The sequence below is a fragment of the Urocampus carinirostris genome, chromosome 3 (genome assembly GCF_059441175.1).
Source record: "Urocampus carinirostris isolate Australia breed hairy pipefish chromosome 3, RoL_Ucar_1.0, whole genome shotgun sequence".
NCBI lineage: Eukaryota > Metazoa > Chordata > Actinopteri > Syngnathiformes > Syngnathidae > Urocampus > Urocampus carinirostris.
In genome coordinates, this window is record NC_142351.1 from 30,305,643 (window position 1) to 30,327,377 (window position 21,735).

The window sequence follows — 21,735 nt, forward strand, 5'->3', positions numbered from 1 at the left end:
ACTGCCAAAGTCGGGGACACAGGTTGGGAAGCCTGACAGTTGGCTAAATTAGTTCTGTTGCATTTCTTAGCTGAAAAATATGAATGCATGTTCAAGTAGGGGTATGAGGAGGAAAAATGAAAGCCTTAAAGCAGACTCAATTCAGATATCAAATTTGATTTCAAAGAAATAGTTAACCTTTTCAATCTAATATTTTCACAATTTTGATGATCAGTCAGTATATAGACATGCAATCTATACTTTGTGTACTTTAAAATTAATCTTGCTTTGCCACTAATTCTAGCCTAAATTATGTACTAGAAAAAGCCATTTATGTTAAAAAGCACAACATTCGTGTTCTGTCAACGTCAAAAAGCAGTTACTATAATACCCAAATTGATTGGTCTGTGGCAGGTTTCCATACCAGAGCACACTGTGCCGATCTTGGTGCCATCGTGCCCGCCAGGACAAGATCCCCTGGGAGTTACTGGCATGCAGCCCTGTTATAGCCTTCTCCCTGCTCCAAACCAGCACACCACTATGAGGTAACATTGTAACGTGGACAGTACACATATACACATTTTGGCATTAAAGCAACTTGTTTGGTGGATGTTTAATTCTGGGGGGGGGGTCTTGTAGGCATGGCTGAAACGATATTATCAAGCTATTTTTTTCACAAATAATTAAGTTTTTTTTCCTGCAATTGATCAAATTGGTTTTATTTTCAGTGTTCGTACGGGTGCGTGAAATGCGGGAAAATGCTTGCATTTTAATGTTGTTTTCAAGGTCAGGAAAATGCTTGAATTTTGAGTCAAATGCTTGAAATTCTTGCTATGGTTCTCAGCAGTCTGACCAAAAAAACACAGATAAACGAATTAAAAAAAAAAAAAAAATGTAGTCAGCTCAAAAATGACGCATACACACAGCTGCGATTGCTGTGGTTGGTCATGTGTAGCGTCATTGCCCTCTACAGGTGCTTTAGGAAAAGTGCATCAGACAAAGATGCCAGAAGTTTGCTGTATTTATTGAAGGATGGCTCGAAAATAAAAAATGCAAACCAAGGTTAAAACGTAAAACAAATCCACGAACAACAGGCTGCAAAGTATGCAAAAAAGAGTTGCAACTCATTACAATGCAAGAGTCAGCGCTTTCCAGTCATATAAAAGATAACTAACTCATGGTGATGACTAGCTTAACCAGGGGGTGAGTAACCAAAATTGTACTCAAGTAAAAGTTCTGTTACTTCAGAATAATATTACTCAAGTATAAGTAAAAGTAGTCATCCAAATAATTACTTGGGTAAAAGTAAGAGTACTTGGCATAAAGATTACTAAATTACTGAGTACATTTAACGTCTTGTGATTTTTTTTTAACAACCATCAGATCATCAAATCATTAAAGTCGATCCAATCAACAACACAATATATTTAAATTAAAGTCCTCTAACAAAGAATACAATTATAGTGTCAAGCAAATAAATAAATTAAGAACAAGCACATTTTAACAAGCTCTCCAGGCAGAACACAAGCCAGCCCAGGGGTGGCAACCCAAAATGTAGAAAGTCATTTTGAACCAAAAAAGAAGAAAAAAAAATTTCAGGAGCTGCAGAAAATTGGAAGCCTTATATAAGCCTTGTAATGTACGCAACACATGCTGTGTGCATTTATATTAGCCTAGTAGCAAAATGACTATGTTGAATGAAGCACATCCTGTGGAAAATGACGTGACTACTCTGTTATATCAAGTTTAACTTTGTTACACAATATTAATGAATTACGGGATGTTTAATTGATAAGAATTTATTTTTTGATCAAAATTAAATAGACGCAATAAAGAAATACATTTTGATATCATTTTTATTTTGAGCATTAGGAGAGAAGGAAAACAACAAAGGCGCATAATTTACCCCTTATCTGGACAACAGTGCAGTAAAACGCAGCATGCGTTTATGAAAATGAAATGGTACCTTTTTGAAAATGTAATGTAAATACAATCACATTTATACAGTTTAAGTTGGATTTCTGTGCACTTATTTCTCATTTTTCTTTGGGGTCCATGGTGGAGCACAAACACACAAAGTGGCGGGGTTTGGGTTGCACAGCTGGCCCCCACAGACGCGAAAGAAAACCAATGGTGGAGGAATGCGCAAATTTACTTAAGTAACGGGTTAAGTGAAGCATAATGTAGTGGAGTTTGAATGCCGTGTCTCCTTCACAAATCGACTCAAGTAAAAGTGTGGGGATTTAAAACTACTTCCAGAAGTAAAAATTTTCCAAAACATACTCAAGTAAATGTAATTCGTCACTACCCACCTCTGAGCTTAACTATGATTTTTCTTTACTTTTTACTAACGGTTTGTTGCATGCTACACATTAACAGGGTACTATGAACTGTCTATCAGTGCAAGGATTATGCATCAATTAAGGACATTCAATATGGGCGATATAAAAAAAATTAAGGTGGCGTTTCCTCGTGGTAAATTCTAATGGGAAGATCTTTATGCAACTGAAAATGTAAGCTACATATTATCGTAATTACGGAGAGATATTTGTCTCAAAAATATTTAAACACATATTGTCGCAATTTAATCTCTGTCTAAAAATCATATGTCTTGACAATTCCTCACACAAGATTAAAACTTGTGTCATAAATCTTAGCTATTGAGCCCATTCAGTGTTTGCAAACAAAGGTGACTTGGCCAACCTTGGCGCGCATTGTCGAGGGAAAACGGCAGGATTCATGTCCGTTTCTTCCAGCCACTTGATTTAAGAAGATAGTAGATGGTAACATCTCAAATCATCACAAAGTATGTGCAAGCAGCAAGCTCAGATGACCAGTTCATATTTACAGTAGTTTAGTTCACACATGAGTGACTTTCCTTGGCTTGCACCCACTTTAAACACATTGTTAGTGTTGGTGGGATCAATAATAACTATGATTAATCAATCATTATTATTAACACTATAGTAATGTGTTGTCATCAAATATATATTGTATAGCAGATACGTTAAGAATAATAATGGTAAAAATGTTTCGTTATTAATGATCATTATTAATGTTATAATAATGTTTTTAGAAAAATAATAGCGAGTGCCAGTAGTAGCAAACTTGCAGTCTATATTAGGCATTGATAGCAAACACATGTTCCCGACACTCATCCTACTTACATTAATTACGGTATTTGGCATTCAAGTAAACCAGAAAGCCACGATAACTTATCAGATATGAAAGGGCCGTTGCAAACACAGACATTCCTAATAATGTCCTTAGTCCAGTCATTTCCTGCAGCTGCAGTGAATTTGAAACGTTATTTTGAGTGTGTATGAATTGATATCACATTATGCTATTTAAGAGAAGGGGTCCGGCAATCAACAACTCTGTCAATAGCGCTGATCGTCATGAAGATCATAGGAAAGTTAGATACAACACGAACCTAACAGAGACAGTAGCAAACACTCATGCAATGGGCCACCGAAACTCCGTTTTATTTTCTATGCCGCATTCAGCTGCTAGTTTATTGATTGACATAGGATTTTTCAAGTTGCCTGGTTCTTTCTCCTGTGGGCAGCGATCGGTCACCTCAAACAGTGGGGCTATGAAATGATTCGGACCGGATTTTCTCTTTATGGTACTGGAGAAGTAGGAAAATTGACCTTTAAAGTGTTTTAAAAGTGGTTAGCCATGATAAAGGTACGAACCCTGTATTTTTTATTGGGTTAGCAGTTTAGAGTGGAGGTCACCATCCTTTTTAAATCTGAGAGCTACAATATGTTTTCCGTTTTCACGAAGAACTACCACTTTGATAAGCATTTCTAACATGACAACTTATATTAATTTGTTGTTAGTGCGTTATGACCAGGGTGTTTTGTGTTATTAAAAGTAGAGTTGAAATCCGCCCAGTCAACCACTAAAACATCATGCCAGTTTAGTGTTTCCCATAGAATTTCATGAGAACCTGGTGCCTGGTTTAAGTGAAAACGCATCTGGTGCATTTTCAAGCAAAATTCGGAACTTAGATCTGTAATGATTGTGTGCCCTTGTAAACTATTGAATCATAAATACACTAGTTATGAAAGGCAATCCCAGCAAACAAGACACACCCTAAAAACATAGTAAGCAAAGAGCTTAATGCAAAAAAATATGCTCATCACCTAATTAGACTACTGTTGTTGTACATTGTTAAGGTAGTAAACAGACCAAATCAACAATATAAGTTTTAAATTTAATTAAATGTAATACTTATATATGTGATTTGGTAAATTTCAGTATTAAATATCAGTACCACTTCCTTTATGATTGCCGGTTCTTCTTCTATGGTTTACAGCACGTCTGGGCGATAGTAGGAATGTTGGTATCAATCAGATCCAAATAAATACATGGTAGTATCAATCGATTCCGATACCTTTTGCGTGCGTCCAAGTAGCAAAGTATCACATTATTGAGAATACGTTAAGAGATTGTGGCCTTTCTGTAGCATTACGTGCAGTTATACAGTTTGGCCACAAAACTAAACTAGACGGAGAAGTATTCTTTACATTCTCGGATAGTTCACGTCGTCATTTTTTCGTGAGTGGAATGAGGCGGTTTTCAGTAAGACAGCCTGTGCCAGGGATGATTTATGCGGCAGCATAGGAAAAACTCTGCGGCTTCTCCCAGAAGGTCCGCCTGTCCACCTGCATTCTGCGTTTGGCCAGCTGTACACGAGTCCCCACAGGCACGCTGCTTACAGAGACGAGCGCCTGCTTTGCCCAGAGATTTACGTTCACTTTCAGATTTAAAACGCCAGCTGTAGTGTAGAGCTAGCCTGAATCCTCCTCATGGTTGCCAGGTTGTCTTAGCATTTACGCATGTTTATTTACCTCCGAGCTCACTAACTGGTTTTAGATCAACTCTGCGTCAGACATTTTAGAAACTTGTCTAAGTCTAACATGCCTTCAACGTCACTTTCGGTTCAGTTTAGATGAAGATGTTTACTGAATACGCTTACCTTACAGTTCCACTGTGAGTTTCCTGCCCTCTCCAATGATGGAGCAGCTCAATTTTCCTCAGAACTCCACTTGTGTTGCACAGCAGAACACAGGTCAGTACTCTCCAGGTAAAGCTTTGTAATCAAAAAGCAGCTTTTACACATCTATTTACAGTTAGTCTAGAATATATATATATTTTTTTTAATTCTTGCTTTTCTACATCCAGTGCTAAGACTGCTGTGGCTCATTTACATAATTACTTCACTCATAAAATGTTTTCAGAGGCCCTGAGTGGCAAAGCGTAATATACAGTGTATATATATATATATATATATATATATATATATATATATATATATATATATATACACACACAGTAAATTCCGGACTATAGAGCGCACCTGATTATAAGCCGCACCCACCACATTAAAACATGTAACACAATCACAAAATTAACCCAAACCCAATTTTGAGTCCCGCGATTGTAACTGAATATAAAGTACACAGTCCAAAAACCACAGCCGGCAAAATGAACAGAAAATGATACCGGTATTTAAGATTTGATGCAGACCTGCAGAGTCCGGGTCCCGTTGAAAATAATCCAAGAAGAAAAAAATGTATATTTTCAAAGGTAAGGGTGGGAAAAATATATATCCACTATTGTCTGCTGCGTCCACAAACACGCCTCACCTTTACTCGACTTCCCGTCATCCCCCGTTGTTTTTTTTGCCCCTTCTTTTTGATTCGTCCGTGGAAAACATATCAGAATAAGTCTCTAAAATAAATACATTACAAAAATATACATTTGCAAATAGATATTATACATGGTTGCCCATATTTACAAAGAAAGACTGTACACCAAGAGAGTTTTCAAAGCTTTAATAATAATATTATAACTTTCATCCCAAACCGTGCCTGTGAAGGGTAGCAAAACGCTACTAGCAACACGCTCGCAACACAGTAAACGGGTCTCTGAAAAAAAAAACGTACCGTAAATGTAGAAATCACGGTAAACCGTCCTCATCTTACTCCTCATAACTGACGTAATCAAAATCGTCTTCCTTCAGTATGGGATAGAGACTCGGTCATATAGACGTCGTCCCACGCTCCCTTAATCAAAAACACCCTACTAGCAACACGCTCTCAAAGTAAAGTTTACGTTCAGTAGCTCTGTTTCCTTCTTTATCGGATTGCTCGATTGCGTTTAACTTGAAAGCTGCGTCATGTGCCTTTCCTTTTGCAATTTGCATGATGAGAATATGTCTACGCTAATTTAATTTGTGCACAAGCTAAGAAGTTGCAGTCTTCCTCGGCGCATATATTCCACCAGTCCAAATCTTACCTTTTGTACTCGAGCGCCGCTGGCGGCTGTTAGAAAAATTACATAGATTGGCCGCATCACTGAATAAGCCGCAGGGTTGAACGTTTGGGAAAAAAGTAGCGGCTTATAGTCCGGAATTTACGGTCTATATATATTTTTTTTTTTTTTTTTTTTAAATGTTATAAAAGCTTTTGTGCTTCTAAACAGTAGGTAATAATCCTCTGGGAATTATTGCAGTATAAAAAATCAACACTAGATGACAGGACTGGCGTTGATCAGATCTTTGTGCCTTGTTTTTCTTCCTTTATCCACCGTATGACACCATATATTAGTGTTAAGGCGACATATATGCAGAATACGCGCAGTGTGGTGAGAAAAGATAAGATATGAGTACAGACAAATAACACTTTAAAGCTTAAAAAAAAAAAAAGCTCTGAAAAAGACAGAGGGATGACGTTTCGTGCACATCTGGGGGAATCGCCATGACGACTTGTATTTTGTGATTCCTTCACCGGAACCATCGGCGCTGAAAAGTTCTTTCAAAGTTCATGCATTGTTCAGTGTTATTGCAATAAAATGTTATTTTGCAAGCAAAGTGCCCTTGTGTTTATGAAGTTATGAAAATCAGAAGACATGGGAAACCTTGAATACTTATAGAGCGGAATAAAGCATCTATTTATTTTTTTAAGCACAAAAGTTTTAAACAACAAAGATATTCATGATTTATGGCCCTAGAACTCCCTGGAGGACAAATATTTGTCACGTGACCCCCGAGTTTTTTTTTTCTGTTTTTTATTTTTACAGGTATAAGTTTGTTTTTGTTAAAGCCAGAGATTTAATCTATAAAGTGTTTTTAAGATGACATTTCCATGTGTATTACAGGCTGAAAAAGCAATGATTGACCAAGCTTTGACGATATAGTTTAATTTCTCTGTTTCTCTCTTGTTCTCGCGCTCACACGCATGTTTTTTAAGGTTTTGTTAAAAAAATAATGTTTCCTGTGCAAAATTTTACAAGAAGAATAATCAGTTGAACAGTTGATAAACGGAAACCTAATACTCATAGCAAGTTATTCCTTGTGCATAAAACATGCTTAAATTCCACAATTCGCGAGTGAGTAACTATTCCTGAAAAAACAAATCGCTTTGATTGAGTGAAACTCCTAAAATTCCTACTCTCTATTTTGTGATAGAGCACATTTTTAACTGGCTATTTGCAAATTGACAATAAAATTAAATAAATTTATTCAATTTAGCCTTGTCCCAATATGACCTGATATTCTGCTGCACATCAAAATCAGATTTATTCATGATTACATTCATTGGCTTTAGGGTAACACAAAAGGAAGCACAAGATGTTTCTTATGCTTCCTTTTGTTGTTCCTTTTGTCGCAACAATCTCAACTCATATTGTAAGACAATCGAAAATGGATTTCTAGCAGTATTCTGTATGTGTGCTCGAAACAAATATAATTTTAATCACGTCATACATTCTAATACAGGACATGAAAAATGGTGAGTGTTTTGACCCAATAACACTGATGACCCCAATAAATCTGAATTGTTTTAGATTGATGAGACCTCCATACAATCAGCAGCCCTATTCATCACATCCCATATTATCATAAGTAATAAAATCGACCTTATAAACAAGAAGAACCTTTTCATGTGTTCATTAAAGATGCGCATAGTGTAGGTCAGACAATGAGATTTCATATAAATGTGCTTGTATGGCTCAGGTGCATGTTTTCTATTCAAATGCCCTCTATTATTCATGTGTGAATGTTGAGGGGTGGAGGGACACTATAGTGGAAGCCATATTCTCAATCCATCAGTAATTAGGTCATCTGAAGGTCACGTGGCAGCCTCACCACCAGCATCTCCGGTAAACACTTTTAATTGGTTCGTTCAGGGAAGGGCATAATCTTAATTTTAAGTCTGTAATAGCCGCTGTCCTTTTTCTTGTTAGTTGTTGATAAATCAAAAATATCAATATAGGCATTATAAATGGGAGTTTGTACCCGTTAATGGAATGTAAACAGACTTTACAGTCAATTACATCAAGGTATGTAGTGCTTTGATGTTGGAGCGCCAGAAGGAGCATCCCCTTGTTTTAATTGCCCCTTGCATTCACCGCCCAGCCCCCTTCAAAGTCCCATCAGTCACATTCACGCCGCACAAACTAATTAGGTAATTGGATCTTCGGGATCATCACAGAAGATTTAGCAGGGAGAAAACGACTCAATTATAGCCCCTATGGATGTGCCTTTATAATCGAAGCACTTAAAATCTAATTGCAGAGCAGCTAATGGTGCTGTTTTCACGGGTGTGTAGGTGAACCAAACTGCTGGAAAAGAGCTTTTGTGCAAACACACACTGGCACAAACAAATACACTCGTCTCAATCCATTAATGAGCTAGTGTGATGGGCTGTGCTAATAAAAAAATCGCAAACATTGTGCCGAGAATCTGCTTACCAGCGACACAGAATTATCATAACGGCCTAAGACGAATTTTTCCTCCCACCCCCCGGCTCATCTATATTTGCCCTAAACTCGATATTGTCCTCCATCCCTCCCCTCCAATCTTTCTGATGGTGAGCAGGGTTAATGCCCACGGCCCCTGGCGGCGGTATGGTGATGCTGCAAATGACAAATCCCCCCTGCCACCAGTCCCAGGCGTCCTTTTCCTGCCAACAGAAGCAAGGCGGCCACAAACACGTGATGCCCGAACACAAGCGCCCTCGACCACCTGCAGATCACCCGCCGCCTGTCGACAACATTCAGGTACAAACACTGCGCAGGTTCATTCGTAAGTTAACAATTTTGTAGATGCTTGAAATAAGGAGAGAAGACATCACGGTGAATAGGAGAGCACCCAAACCCTCAGATAAGAAACTCCAACCTGTTCTAAAAACCTTTCTCTGAGCCCTTTCTTTGTATTAAATCTCCCAGGTCAGCCCACATTTTATGTAATATAGACTGGTTTAATGTCTGACAATATTCTTGTGGCCTAGTCCAATAATAGCTTTAGTAATTGTAACAATAATAATAATAACCAGTAGAAGCAGCTTAAATCCCGCCGCATAATCACTAGACCACTAGGGATGTAGATGACATTGCAATAGCATTACATTTCATCTCATTATCACACTATTTTTACTGAAGGTACCAAGGACGAATATTTAAAATAAAGAACTGGCATCATATCCAATCTCTTTTGAAAGTGTCCAATATTGAAAATAGAATAAACTTATCGAAAGGCTGTTGGCTTTAGGAGACATGCTTTTGGCAATCGGGATATCACCTTTCAGTGATTCCAGTAGTGGGCAGTGAGTTTTGAATTTGACATTTAATTTTTAATCCTGTCTGACACCATTTTGACTCTAAACCACTGAAACTGTCGGCATAGAAAAGAGGAATATTTTACTGGGGATTTGTGAAAGCCCAAATAGGTGAATTGAAAGTTTCTCAAGTTTAGAAAATACTAAAGGAAACGACTGTGATGTAAGGGTAAAAGTGTGTGACTGAAAAAAAAATCTGCTTGGACAAAAAAGAATCAAATATACAAAAATATATAAAAGATACTATGTACACTGCAAAGAAAACATATTTTCCCCCATCATCAGAACATTTTGCAAGTTTAAAGGTGTTGTGCGTCATTTTAAAACTTAAGCCTGCAATTATGACTTTAAGCTAGTAGATAACAGCAGAGTAACTCATGTTAGGCGTCGATTTCTTGGACAGGATCGAACCAACGCTTCCTTTTTTTTATCCGTTTTGGGGTTTATTCTGCCCCGAACATGCCTGAAAAAAGCAGATAGGCACAATAGAAAATAAAGCATAAGGGCACGTTGAACTCAGTTGGACATTGTCAACACATCCTTAGTAGAGAAACTATTTACCTTTACACTATTTACAAACACCTCAAACTACGCACCCTACCTTGAAGCAAAAATGTTCACATTTTAAGAAAGCAATATTTCTGAAATAGAATCTCAATTTTTCAGTTTGAATTATTAATGATTGCTTTGTTTCTAAACTATATACATTTATTCAAACACATTTTTGACTAAATAAACATCTTGTCCAAAATGTACAGACAAGAATGACCATTGTTGAATCGTTTGTAATGCAAAGTAAACAATCATAGCTAATGCAAAAAAAGTGCTACTCATTGCTTATGAGTAAGTTGCTTGAATGCCACAATTGCCGTCAGACAAGACTGCCGAATCTCAGAGCCTGACCCAGCAGGTTCAAGGAGAGCTTCTTCCATTTGGCTGTCAGTACTCTGAACTCTCTCCCTGCCCTAGCCCCTCCAACCCCTCTGACTTCTGCCAAATCAGTGCAAAACTGCTCAACTTAGATTCAGGCGTATACTATGCACATTTTTTATTCTAATCCACATATGTTTTTTGTTTCATAATCATACTTATTTTACCTTGTTAATCATTTGGATTAGTGTCTTATTTATTGTGTGTTTGCATGCAGGGAAGAAGTTATTTAATCTATGCTCTAGAGCTGAAACTAACGATTATTTTAATAATCAATAAATCGGTCGATTTTATTTTTCCGATTAATCGATAAAACCGTTTTTTTTTTCAGAAAAACAATTCTTTTATTTCCTCTTTATTTAATATTGAAGCTTTGGAAATATGGGGAAAAAACGCATTGAAGAATATTCTGTGATATAAAACAATTTTTAAAAATCCAAGTGTTTGTCAAACACATTTACAATAAACAAAATATACATCCAAATGTATGCTATACACCTGGGAATGTATAAGATACTTTTTTTATAAAGTGCCCCAAAAAAAAACAAGAGCGGGAGGGGCATTTGAGTGCGTTATCGGATGTTTGTGGCTTTTTATTTACTGTATTACAATGAATGAATGAATAAAAATTTTATTCGAACATTAAATTAAAAACAGAACAAAATTAATAACTCAAAACCAAAATAATATTACATAATATGTTCGAAAAGGGGTAGTCAGAAGAAAATGCTTATATTCCCTACCCCTTCATCTTCCCTATTAAACACACCAATTATATAACAACAATTGTAATACTATTGATAATAACAATTGTGGTATAATAACAGCAACAATAACACAAAGTTAATCATAGTTCTAGACGCACTCGTATCACTCATACCCGATTTTCTTCATCCCTGTATTCCGCCAGGAGTGTTTTTTTGTATTTAAATTTGAACAAGTGAATAGATGGACATCGTTTGATCTTGTCTTGCAAACAGTTCCAGAGCTTGACTCCACACACACTACAGCCCCTCAAGTTATAATTTCCTTCTTTTCGAATGAATAATTTATGGATGTTTTCTGGCTCTATGTTTTTGTTGACCTTAAATAGCAGTTGTCCAGTGAAAATTTTTACTAAATCATCTAATTTTGATAATTTGGACTGCAGGAATAAAATATTAGTATGATCTCGATATCCTACCCTGTGTATAGTTCTAATTGCACGTTTTTGGAGGAAAAAAGGGCCTGCAGTAAACTTTTGTAATTATTGCCCCAGACTTCTGCACAATATGTTAAGTAGGGCAGAACTAAAGAACAATATAATAAATACAATACATTATGGTTTAAAATAAATTTGGCTTTACTAATTATTGAAATGCTTTTAGATACTTTAGTTTGTATGTGTAGATACTTTAGTTTGTATGTGTCTGATGTGTGTTTTTCAGCTTAATTTATTGTCTATTATAATTCCGAATATGCAATTCTATATTGCTCTTATATGTATTTCCCCAAATCTTTATACAATAACTTAATTAATTAATTATATATTTTATGACCAATTCTTTGTAAAATACGTCTTTGCCTACTTCTCACCACCATGTCTGCATCTTATTGTACATAAAATGTTTTTATACAGAACCTTTGAGACTGGGAGGTCGGTGGTTCGCGCCCCGGCCGAGTCATTCCTAAGACTTAAAAAGTGGTCGGCGGCGCCCTCTGTTGGCTGCGGCTGCATCGGCTCGCTACAACGGGTCAGGTGCAATCGACATTTCGTTCTGTGTACATTGTTACACAGAATGACAATACAAGGAAATTATTATTATATTATTATTTAGTTGAATTTCGGTATCTGAGAAGAGCTTTATAAATGAATTTGGGTTTGGCATCAAGATAACGTCAAATGGCGTCCTCTATTGGACCAAGGCGGTACTACAAGCATGCGTTCTTATTTGTACTAAAATGGCGTGCGGAGAGACAAACAAATCGATGACATATGTCGTTGACAACGCATTTCATAGTCGGTTTTATTGATTCGTTGTTGCAGCCCTACTGTGCTGTATTTTGTGCGTATCGCATATTTGACTACAATTTTTTAAAGATGGTTAGTTAATTGTAGTTTGATATTGATTACCAGACTTTATGAATTTAAATTTAACTATTAAATTCCACCCCACGATTTTCATGTAACAGCAAATTTTATTTTGTATTATGTCAATAGAATTCATTAATGACCCCTAGTTTTATTTTATTTTGTCTGGTTTCAATACACGATTAGGCATGACACTTCAGGAAAAAGAAGCTAAGCACGTAATACAAACTTAAAATAGAAAAACGAGATAATAGAATGTCAGAATATATAGCCAAAAATAATAAAAAGGTAGTGGTTTGAGACTGGCCTAAGTTGTAAGTGCAGTTGTCTTTTGTAGTAATAATTATAGTGCAAGACAAGACAAGCCAACACGTTTTATAATGAAAGTGTTTTTTTTTGTTTTTTGTTTTTTTTTCTTTCATTGTTCTCGACTGCTCGGACGACGTGTTGCGTGTAGAGCAGCCTGCCCTCGTCTCCGGTACTAACGCCATCATTGAGACCCTCAGCCAACATCAAGGAACCCCCAACAGGCATCTCGTCCATCCCCGTCATGCTCCACCAGCACCAAGTTCAGCTCCCTGCAGGGTTCCGCCACAGTGGACAAGGTCAGCAAGCGCTCACAGGATGATAAGCAAAGAAAACTTCAATGCTAAATGATAAGATTGTTACCCTGTACATTAGCGCTGAAGTATAGATGGCTGAAATATCATCAACTATTGATATTTTGGTATGAGACTCCATTTTATAGCATTAAGATATGGTATTGCAGGTATTGATATTTCGGTATTGATTCACACAAGGCTGCCCTGCGCTGATTCAGAACAAATTCTCCACACAGGATGCGTTAACAATCGTTAGCTCATTGCCTGCTTTGTGATCACTCCTTCGCGATTTGTGTAGATTGGACTCCTAAATCCACTCATCAGCCACATAAAAGTAGCTTCCAACTCTACTTCAGGATTGTATTAATTACGCAATTGCATAATTATCAGAAACCTAGTTGACAGCTGACAGTTTGGCTTACAATAACCAATTATTTTAACAAAATCAAGATAAACAAATCTGTGCTCTTTTCTTCTCAACCTACAATACACATTATTGTTGCACAGCATTTTCCCCTTTTTTAATCCATGGTGATAAGTTTTAAGGTTTAGTAGATCTTCAGAATAAGGAGTGAAGACATTAATGGATTCAAAACTTGCAAGGCGAACAAGGGTAAGCCAACTTCGAATAAGAAAATCCAATCTGTTCTAAAAGCCCTCCTAGCCGCCTTTCCTATTAAATCTCCTAGGTTCCAAACTAGATTCGTCCAAAAGGGTGTGGAAAACAAAGAGTGGTTGATTGTGACAATGTAAATTTATATAGCGCTTTTCAAGTCACTGAAGACCTCCCAAAACGATTTACAATGTGCTTCACACTTACTCATTCACACACACTCACACATCGATGGCAGCGTCAGCCATTCAAGGCAACTACCTGATATTGGGGGCATTAGGGATTCAGTGTCTTGCCCAAGGACACTTCGACAAATAACACGGAGGAGCCAGGAATCGAACCTGTGACCTCTTGATCCCAAGACGATGATGTATATTATGCATTACAGTAAAAACGAAGAACAACAGTGTGCAATAAAAGTCAAAATAACAAAGTGACATCCTACGCCATCTCATTTGCAGCTGGCCAATATTAAAAACAGAATCAATGTATCACACAGGAAAAAATCATTATTTTCAATCAGAAGTTGTATTTGTTTTTTAAGTACTGTAAACATTGCTCAGCAATAACTTTTTAAAAACACCACTGTGCCTCTATTTATTGCTTATGCATTAATTACGTCTCCAAAATGTAAATGTTTGCCTAAAACACGTCAGTGCAAATCATGTATTTATGCAATTTATTAGACAGTAAATCAATCCCCCAATGCCACAAGACAAATTTTTAGATACACATTTTTACTGATACATAACTATGTCCTTTTTGAAAGAATGTTGTATACAGACGCTGCCCCTACTTACCAACGAGAGGTTCCGGACGATTGTATATTGAATTTGTTCGTAAGTTCCTTCAGTGCTATATTTTGTATGGAATGGATGTTTAAGTTTTATAAAAGTATGTAGGCTTGTATAGGTAACCTGTTTCGTCTTGTACTAAAAAATAAACATTTCGGAAAATAATGTTCTCTATAAAGATAAATAAAGTGAGGTTTAACTTTTGGAAGATGGGCTTCAAGAGGTAGAGAGTGGACAAAAAAAGTGATCCAGCCATTTTCTCAATCGCATCAAGCTTTCTTATTCCACTTTCATTTCAAAAGAAACGTCTCGCCTCTTCTTTACCCTTTACACCAACCATATTGAATAGATGCATGAGATAGGAAACGATAAAAATGTCCAAGTTCTTAGCGCGCTGGAGATACAGTATAGAATGTTAAACACAAACTAGTAAGAGGAAGTGGATTTTGTTTTCGGGGTGGATGCTGGGTGACCTGTCACAGCACCACACGCCGGTAGCAACGGAAAGAAGCAATACAGTAATGTCCTGTACTCTGAGAAAGCTGCACACAATACAAAATCTAACTTACAGCAATGTCCGGATATTTTTCAACATACCGAAAAAAATGATCAAATCTACCGTTTTTCGTAAGTCGAATGGTCATTAGGAGGGGATCGTCTGTATTGCACATTCGTACATTGTGTGAAATAAGGGCCTGAAAGAAAAATTGTTTAACAATTTAGGTGAAAGCTTCTACTCTCTCCTTGGCGAACCTCTGCACTACAGGCCGTTCATCCACACTGCCAAACACCAGGTATACACGATGTCTTGTTGACTTTTTTTTAAACACTGTACTGGTATAAGGACACATTTCAAATTGTGCCATTAACATGCACTACCTTGTGGTCAGGACCCAGTGAGAGTTTGGCGTAGTGGGCATGGCAGGAAGGCCGGCAGAAAATCTTTCCCCGCTGATCCCAGTGCAGGTAAATCAGGTAATGTAAAAAAATAGAGGAAGGCTATGGTTGATTGCCTACACAAAACTCGCTGTTAAAAATACCGTTAAATAAGTGATACTCAAATGTAAAAACTGTACTTGCACTTGGTCACTCAGGCTGAATATGACCTAAATTGGATTTTAAAAAATGCTGTGGTGGATTTTCAAAGCGCATTGGTCCCCTTTTTAGACTGTTTTTATACATATAAAAAACATAAATACTTTAAATCTTCCGTAGCTCGTAGCAAAATATGCGTTGTCAATGAAAACAACAGAAATTGAAGGGGAAAACTTTGGATTGACAATGTTGATTGTTCATTGATTTTATATATATATATATATATATATATATATATATATGTGTGTGTGTGTGTGTGTGTGTGTGTGTGTGTGTGTGTGTGTGTGTGTGTGTGTGTGTGTGTGTGTGTGTGTGTGTGTGTGTGTGTGTGTGTGTGTGTGCATTAGTGCCATCTGCTGGACACTTGCAGTAACAGCGGGTTTAATGTGCAGTTCATTACCAAGAATTCAAATTCTTAATAATAATAATAATAATAATAATTTCCTTGTATTGTCATTCTGTGTAACAATGTACACAGAACGAAATGTCGATTGCATCTGACCCGATGCAGCCGCAGCCAAGAGAGGGCGCCGCCGACCACTTTTTAAGTCTTAGGAATGACTCGGCCGGGGCGCGAACCCGAACCTCCCAGTCTCAAAGCGGGCACCTTACCATCTAGGCTACTGAGCTGGTTAAATGCTACTACAAAAATATTAACTATCTGAAAAATATCTAATTGTTCTGAAAATTGAATTTCAACCTTTGGCAGCTCCTGGAAGTTACTAGGGCCGCGCTAAAGTGCTGCATGAATATCTAATACCGCGGGTTGCAGACCCCTGTTTTAGCCAATGTATGAGTACATTTAAAAAAAAAAATCCTTAGCGTGAAAAACAGCTGCCTGCATGTTAGTTGACGAAGCACACGTATTTAAACAAGAGAATTTACCATGAAGAAAATTGTACCATGCTGTAGAACTCCCCCCTCAGGCATTTTTTCTGCATTTTTTTTTTGGAAGTTTTTTGTATTGTGAACGTTCCCTTCAAACTAAAAATACAAGATGACATTAAATGATCCCTTTTGCAATAGCAGTGACAATATGCATTAATGTATCAATACAAATCTATATGATGTACATATTTATTTCATTATTTTTTTTAAATACACTATTTAATTAAATAGGTTTTGACACACTCATAATGTATGTGTGTGTGTATATATATATATATATATATATATATATATATATATATATTCACATTAAACCTTGGGGCGTTTTTTGTGTGTGCGATTCAAGCAGCTATATCCGTCACCCAAACACTTGCAATACTTGAATACATAATCAAGTATTTCAATTTCTCATTCCACGCTCGTTTGAAGCTGACAGCGGCAGTTTTTTTAAATCTCCCCCAGCGCACGTCTGCTGTCCGTCCTCATCCTGACAGGTGTTTTCTTTCCTTGTCACGTTGCTGAGTCCGTTGCCTTATTTTCCCTCAACAGTGAGCAACCCTCCTGAGATGGCCGGCAAAACAGGCTCGCCAAATATCCAAGCTCAAGTGTCCAAAAGGAGTGAATGGACGCAGCATCAGCCAAGGCGGCGCTACGGCAGAGACACTCCCAGTCTGAACTCAGTCTCGTTCTACTCTCCACTTGACTCACCACAGCAGCTCACAAGCCCTTTTTAAAGACAGACGTCACTCTTCTAGACAGAAGGGGGCGCTGTGTGACTAACACAGCTCGTAGCTGCTCCGTTATATGGCAGCGTCTATCTTCTGTTGCCTTCGTTTGGATTCTCTCAGCACCTCACGTTCCACCAAAAACCTAAATCAGTACAAGTTTTCGAATAGTGAATGTTTCCTAATGCTCCAGTAAACAAGTGTGCAGACCGAGAACTGCAATTTTATGTAAAGTAAATTTTGACTTTCAGGTATTTATCATTCACAGTTGAGTATTTTCAGAGAAATTTTGGTTTTGTTCACTCATTTAAATGTTTGCATAATTGTATTATATATATACTACAGCCATATCCCCCTAGTGGGAGGTGGCTAGAGTCATTTCTGACTCTTTTTGGGAGATTGATTCAGAGGAGGGGATTCCCAGCCCCCTCGCTCAACCCATCTGAGGTGTTGGGAGTCATTAGGTGACCAAACCCTTTAATTCAACCCCTGATGCTGAACGCCAAGCAGGGAGGCAACGGGTATCAATGCTTAAGTCTTAGGTATGACTCGGCCGAGGCTTGAACCACAACCTCCCAGTCCCGGGGCGGGCGCCATACCCCCAAGGCCACCGAGAGAAAAAGGTTGTAAACAACAACAACAAATATACAGGGTTGTTAGTTTAACATAGGGGTCGGCAACCCAAAACTTTGAAAGTCTTAACGGTCTTTAAGTGTCCTGAGCCACAAAAAATAAAAAGCCTTTTTAAAAACCCATTTTCAAATTACAAGAAAACTTGATCCATACATATATATTTAAATCTTATTCTAAATAAAAGCCACCACACACAAAAATACATTAATATTTCCCTCTCCCATCTTTTTCTATTTTCCAACATTTCTGGAAAATCTCCAGGTAGCCACTAGGGCAGCGCGTAAGAGCTAATTCCAGTTTTAGAGCTGCAGGCTGCTGACCCTCAGTTTAACAGAATAATATCAGGACAAAATTCAGCTCCTGAGAAATCAAGATGCAACACTCGATATTGTATCCAACTGTGCCCAAAAAATCAATTCATTGTGTTTGATCTCCTACTGACTGAGTGATTAGTGAGACATTATTATTGTTGTTGGAGAGACTCTAATCTAAAATTTTATATTATTGATGATCTTTCTTGCACCAGACCACTTTGATAGTTTCAATAAAGTTCAAGTTATTATGCACACAAAAAGCATTTTTGTACATTGATTTGCGGGAGGAGAGTGGAGTCAATTTTAGTTTATGTGACTCATGACAGGGATGTTTTGTGTTTGTCCACACAAATAAACGTTTTCACTACACTTGTTGTTTTTTTTCTTTTTATGATGCTAATAGCCTTCTGTAGATTTCTATTCATATTTAAACGTATGTTTACCGTACCCATATTTTACCTGAAAAAAAACTGAAAAATGAACTATTACTCATTGTGTCCAGACACATTTGGCATAGACTGTACTTTTTGCCACATTAAAAACATAGAATAAAGAAGAAAATCCATTGTACCCTTTTCTCACTGATTCACTCCCACTCGAGAGTTGAGATAAAATACCAGCAGCTCCTTATTGTAATCCAATGGAAATTCTTCATGGCACGACCACGACAATACAGTATTCACGTGTCGTCATGTTTCATTAGTGTACTTTTACAACACTAATTGTTACACGAGGGAGCAATTCGGAAGATGTTTTCAGAGAGGCTAGGGAATATTTACTGTATTTACAATTTATATTTGCATGCCAGGCATCTTACTTTCAAACAGAAGGTGAAAAATGTGGATAATGAGTTAGGGTTTGTCTTAGTTGAAAATAAATTACTAATGTGGGAAAACAACTTCAACGGGACGTGCTCTGCATTAACGGAATAAATTATTGGAAAGCAGTCTGCTTGGTTTACAGGGAAATCACTTTCAGTTCAAACTTTTTGTTGGTAAAAAGCTTTTTCAAATCCAGCTACCAGCCGTTCTGTGTGAAGTTTGCATGTTCTCCCTGTGCTTGCATTGGTTTCCTCCAGGCAATGCAGTTTCCTCCTACATTCCAAAAACATGCATATTAGGTCGATTGGCTGGTCCAAATTGTCTTTAGGTGTGAATGAGCAAGTGGGTTGTCTGTGTGCCCTGCGATTGACTGGCAACCAGTTCAGGGTGTCCCCTGCCCACCGCCTGAAGAGAGTTGGGATGGGGCTCCAGCGACCCGACTGAAGATAAGCGGTGAAGATAATGGATGGATTGCGGGTGCAGTTATAGCAGAAGTGATACAAACATTCTTCTAAAATTCTGTACCGTCAATTCCGGACTATAGAGCGCACCTGATTATAAGCCGCACCCATCACATTTTAAGGGGAAAACTGATTTCGTCCATACACAAGCCGCACCTGTATATAAGCCGCATGCACCCACATAAAAAAAATACGAAATTAATTCAAGCTAAACTTCAAGTCCCGCAGTTGAAACTAAATGTCCTTCATTGGAGCACACAGTCTAAAAATCACAGCCGCCAAAATGAATGTAAAATTATATAGGTACTTAAAATTTGTTGCAGACCTGCAGATTCTGGGTGCCCGTTGATAGTAATCCAAGGAAACAAAGTGTATATTTCCAAAGGTAAGGGTGGGAAAAATATATATCCATTATTGTCTGCCGTGTCCACAAAAACTCACCTTTACCGGTCCCCACTTTCCCATCAGCCCGCGTTCGCTCTGCCCCTCTTTTTTAATTTTCTTGTGCAGAATAAGTGTCTCAAATAAATACATTACAAAAATACACAGTTGCAAATACATATTATGTTGTGGAAAATAGACTTGCATTTGTAGAATAGAGTTGCATACATTTAGAAATGTAGAAAGACTTGCTTACAGTAGTGAGGGAATGTTGACATCATTTCAAGAAGATCCTTGGCAAGACAGTTGAGTTTCCCTAAAAGGGCATAAAACCTGCAAGGTCCCGCTGTGCAAGGTCCCTCTGAGCAAACTGAGGCGAACAACATGTCCTAATAAGGGTACGACAACATTTTCTTTGTTGAGGCGTCAGATCTCCTCCGCCTCTTGGGTTGTACTCAAATTGAAGCTATAAAAGCGTTGTTATGTCTGGAGTTCTCTGAGTTTCTTTTGGATGACGAAATAAAAGGCTCCCCCTCATGGCAATCTCCGGTGCACTTTATTAAATCACGTAAGAAGACTTAAAAGATTATCGAACCTACATTTTCTCCTACATATTTACAAAGAAAGACGGTACATCGAGAGAGTTTTCAAAGCTTTAATAATAATAATATAACTTTTATCCTAAACCGTGCCTTTGGGAGTTAGCCTCATGCTACTAAAAACACGCTCGCATACCTGCATGTTGGTCTATTAAGGAAATAACGTGTTCGTCAGAACGCCGATGGTAGTTCTAGGATTGTGCACTACTGGTGCCGACTGTGATTGGGAGATGGAATAAGAGTTTGCTCTGTCCACTCCACGCATCGGCCCGGTACCCGGTATTGCAGTACCTGCGGGAACGGTGCATTCGCACTGATCGCTGTTTGGCCCTGTGACTAGGACCTTGACTCAGCCTCTTGGCTGCGGGCAAGTGTCTCTGCCTCTTGGCTTTGTAGTTTATTATGATTTGACCGGTAACGTATAATGGATGATTGATAAAGAATATAGAACAATAAACCTCTACAGAATCCCCCCCCTACCTCTGCAGACCATCCGCTTCTTCCTCCTTGTTATTGACATCTGAAAAATCCTTCTCAATGTCGGAAAGAACCCTCATTGAGACGAAATCGGCCCACGCTCCCTTACTTCATTACACCCCAGCAACATGCCCGTTTGCTTTTGACCTAGAAGCTGCGTCATGAGCCTTATTTTGTGCAATTTGCACAGTGAGGGTGTGTTTACGCTCAGAAGTTGTGATCATCCTCGGCGCATATATTCCACCGGTCTAAATCTTACCTTACACAGTCGAGCGCCGTTGGCAGCCGTTAAAAAAATTACATAAATTGGCCGCATCTCTGAATAAGCCGCAGGGTTGAAAATTTGGGAAAAAAGTAGCGGCTTATAGTCCGGAATTTACGGTAATTGTTTTTTTCCCCTACAAAATAGGGGGGATATTTGCCAAATTGAAAGCTCTTCCTAGACTAGGGATCCACTGTTTTGTGTTCCTTGAGAGGGACGTGGATTAACCGTCTGTGACCAAAACATAGCAAAAGTTTTACGCAAAAGCGTACATTTATTTGCCTTGTGAATGAATTGCACAACAACCAAGGCAGAAGGGTTGGCAGACAGAATGACGTATAAAGACAGACAATGAAAGACAGAAAAAGAAGGACATACAGACGAAGATTGACGGACAAAGGGAGACAGATTAAGTCGAGTCAAGTCATTTTTATTTGTATAGCCCTAAATCACGAAGAGTC

The 21,735-nt window shown here is 37.9% G+C and overlaps 1 protein-coding gene across 5 annotated transcripts in view; it reads left to right on the forward strand.

Moving 5' to 3' along the window:
• The window catches only part of LOC148369383 (R3H domain-containing protein 1-like), a 56,431-nt gene extending 37,789 nt beyond the window's left edge, over positions 1 to 18,642 (forward strand). For 4 of the 5 annotated variants that reach the window (XM_088331366.1, XM_088331365.1, XM_088331367.1 and 1 more), the window contains 7 exons: positions 394 to 524; positions 4,974 to 5,059; positions 8,870 to 9,051; positions 13,067 to 13,214; positions 15,342 to 15,412; positions 15,509 to 15,593; positions 17,151 to 18,642. In XM_088331366.1, coding sequence (XP_088187492.1) covers positions 394 to 524; positions 4,974 to 5,059; positions 8,870 to 9,051; positions 13,067 to 13,214; positions 15,342 to 15,412; positions 15,509 to 15,593; positions 17,151 to 17,335 — 888 coding nt within the window. In that variant the 3' untranslated portion in view covers positions 17,336 to 18,642. Of the gene's footprint in view, positions 1 to 393; positions 525 to 4,973; positions 5,060 to 8,869; positions 9,052 to 13,066; positions 13,215 to 15,341; positions 15,413 to 15,508; positions 15,594 to 17,150 lie in introns of those variants that run through there. The other variant, XR_015850005.1, reaches the window with a different exon arrangement.
• Positions 18,643 to 21,735: the final 3,093 nt, after the last annotated feature.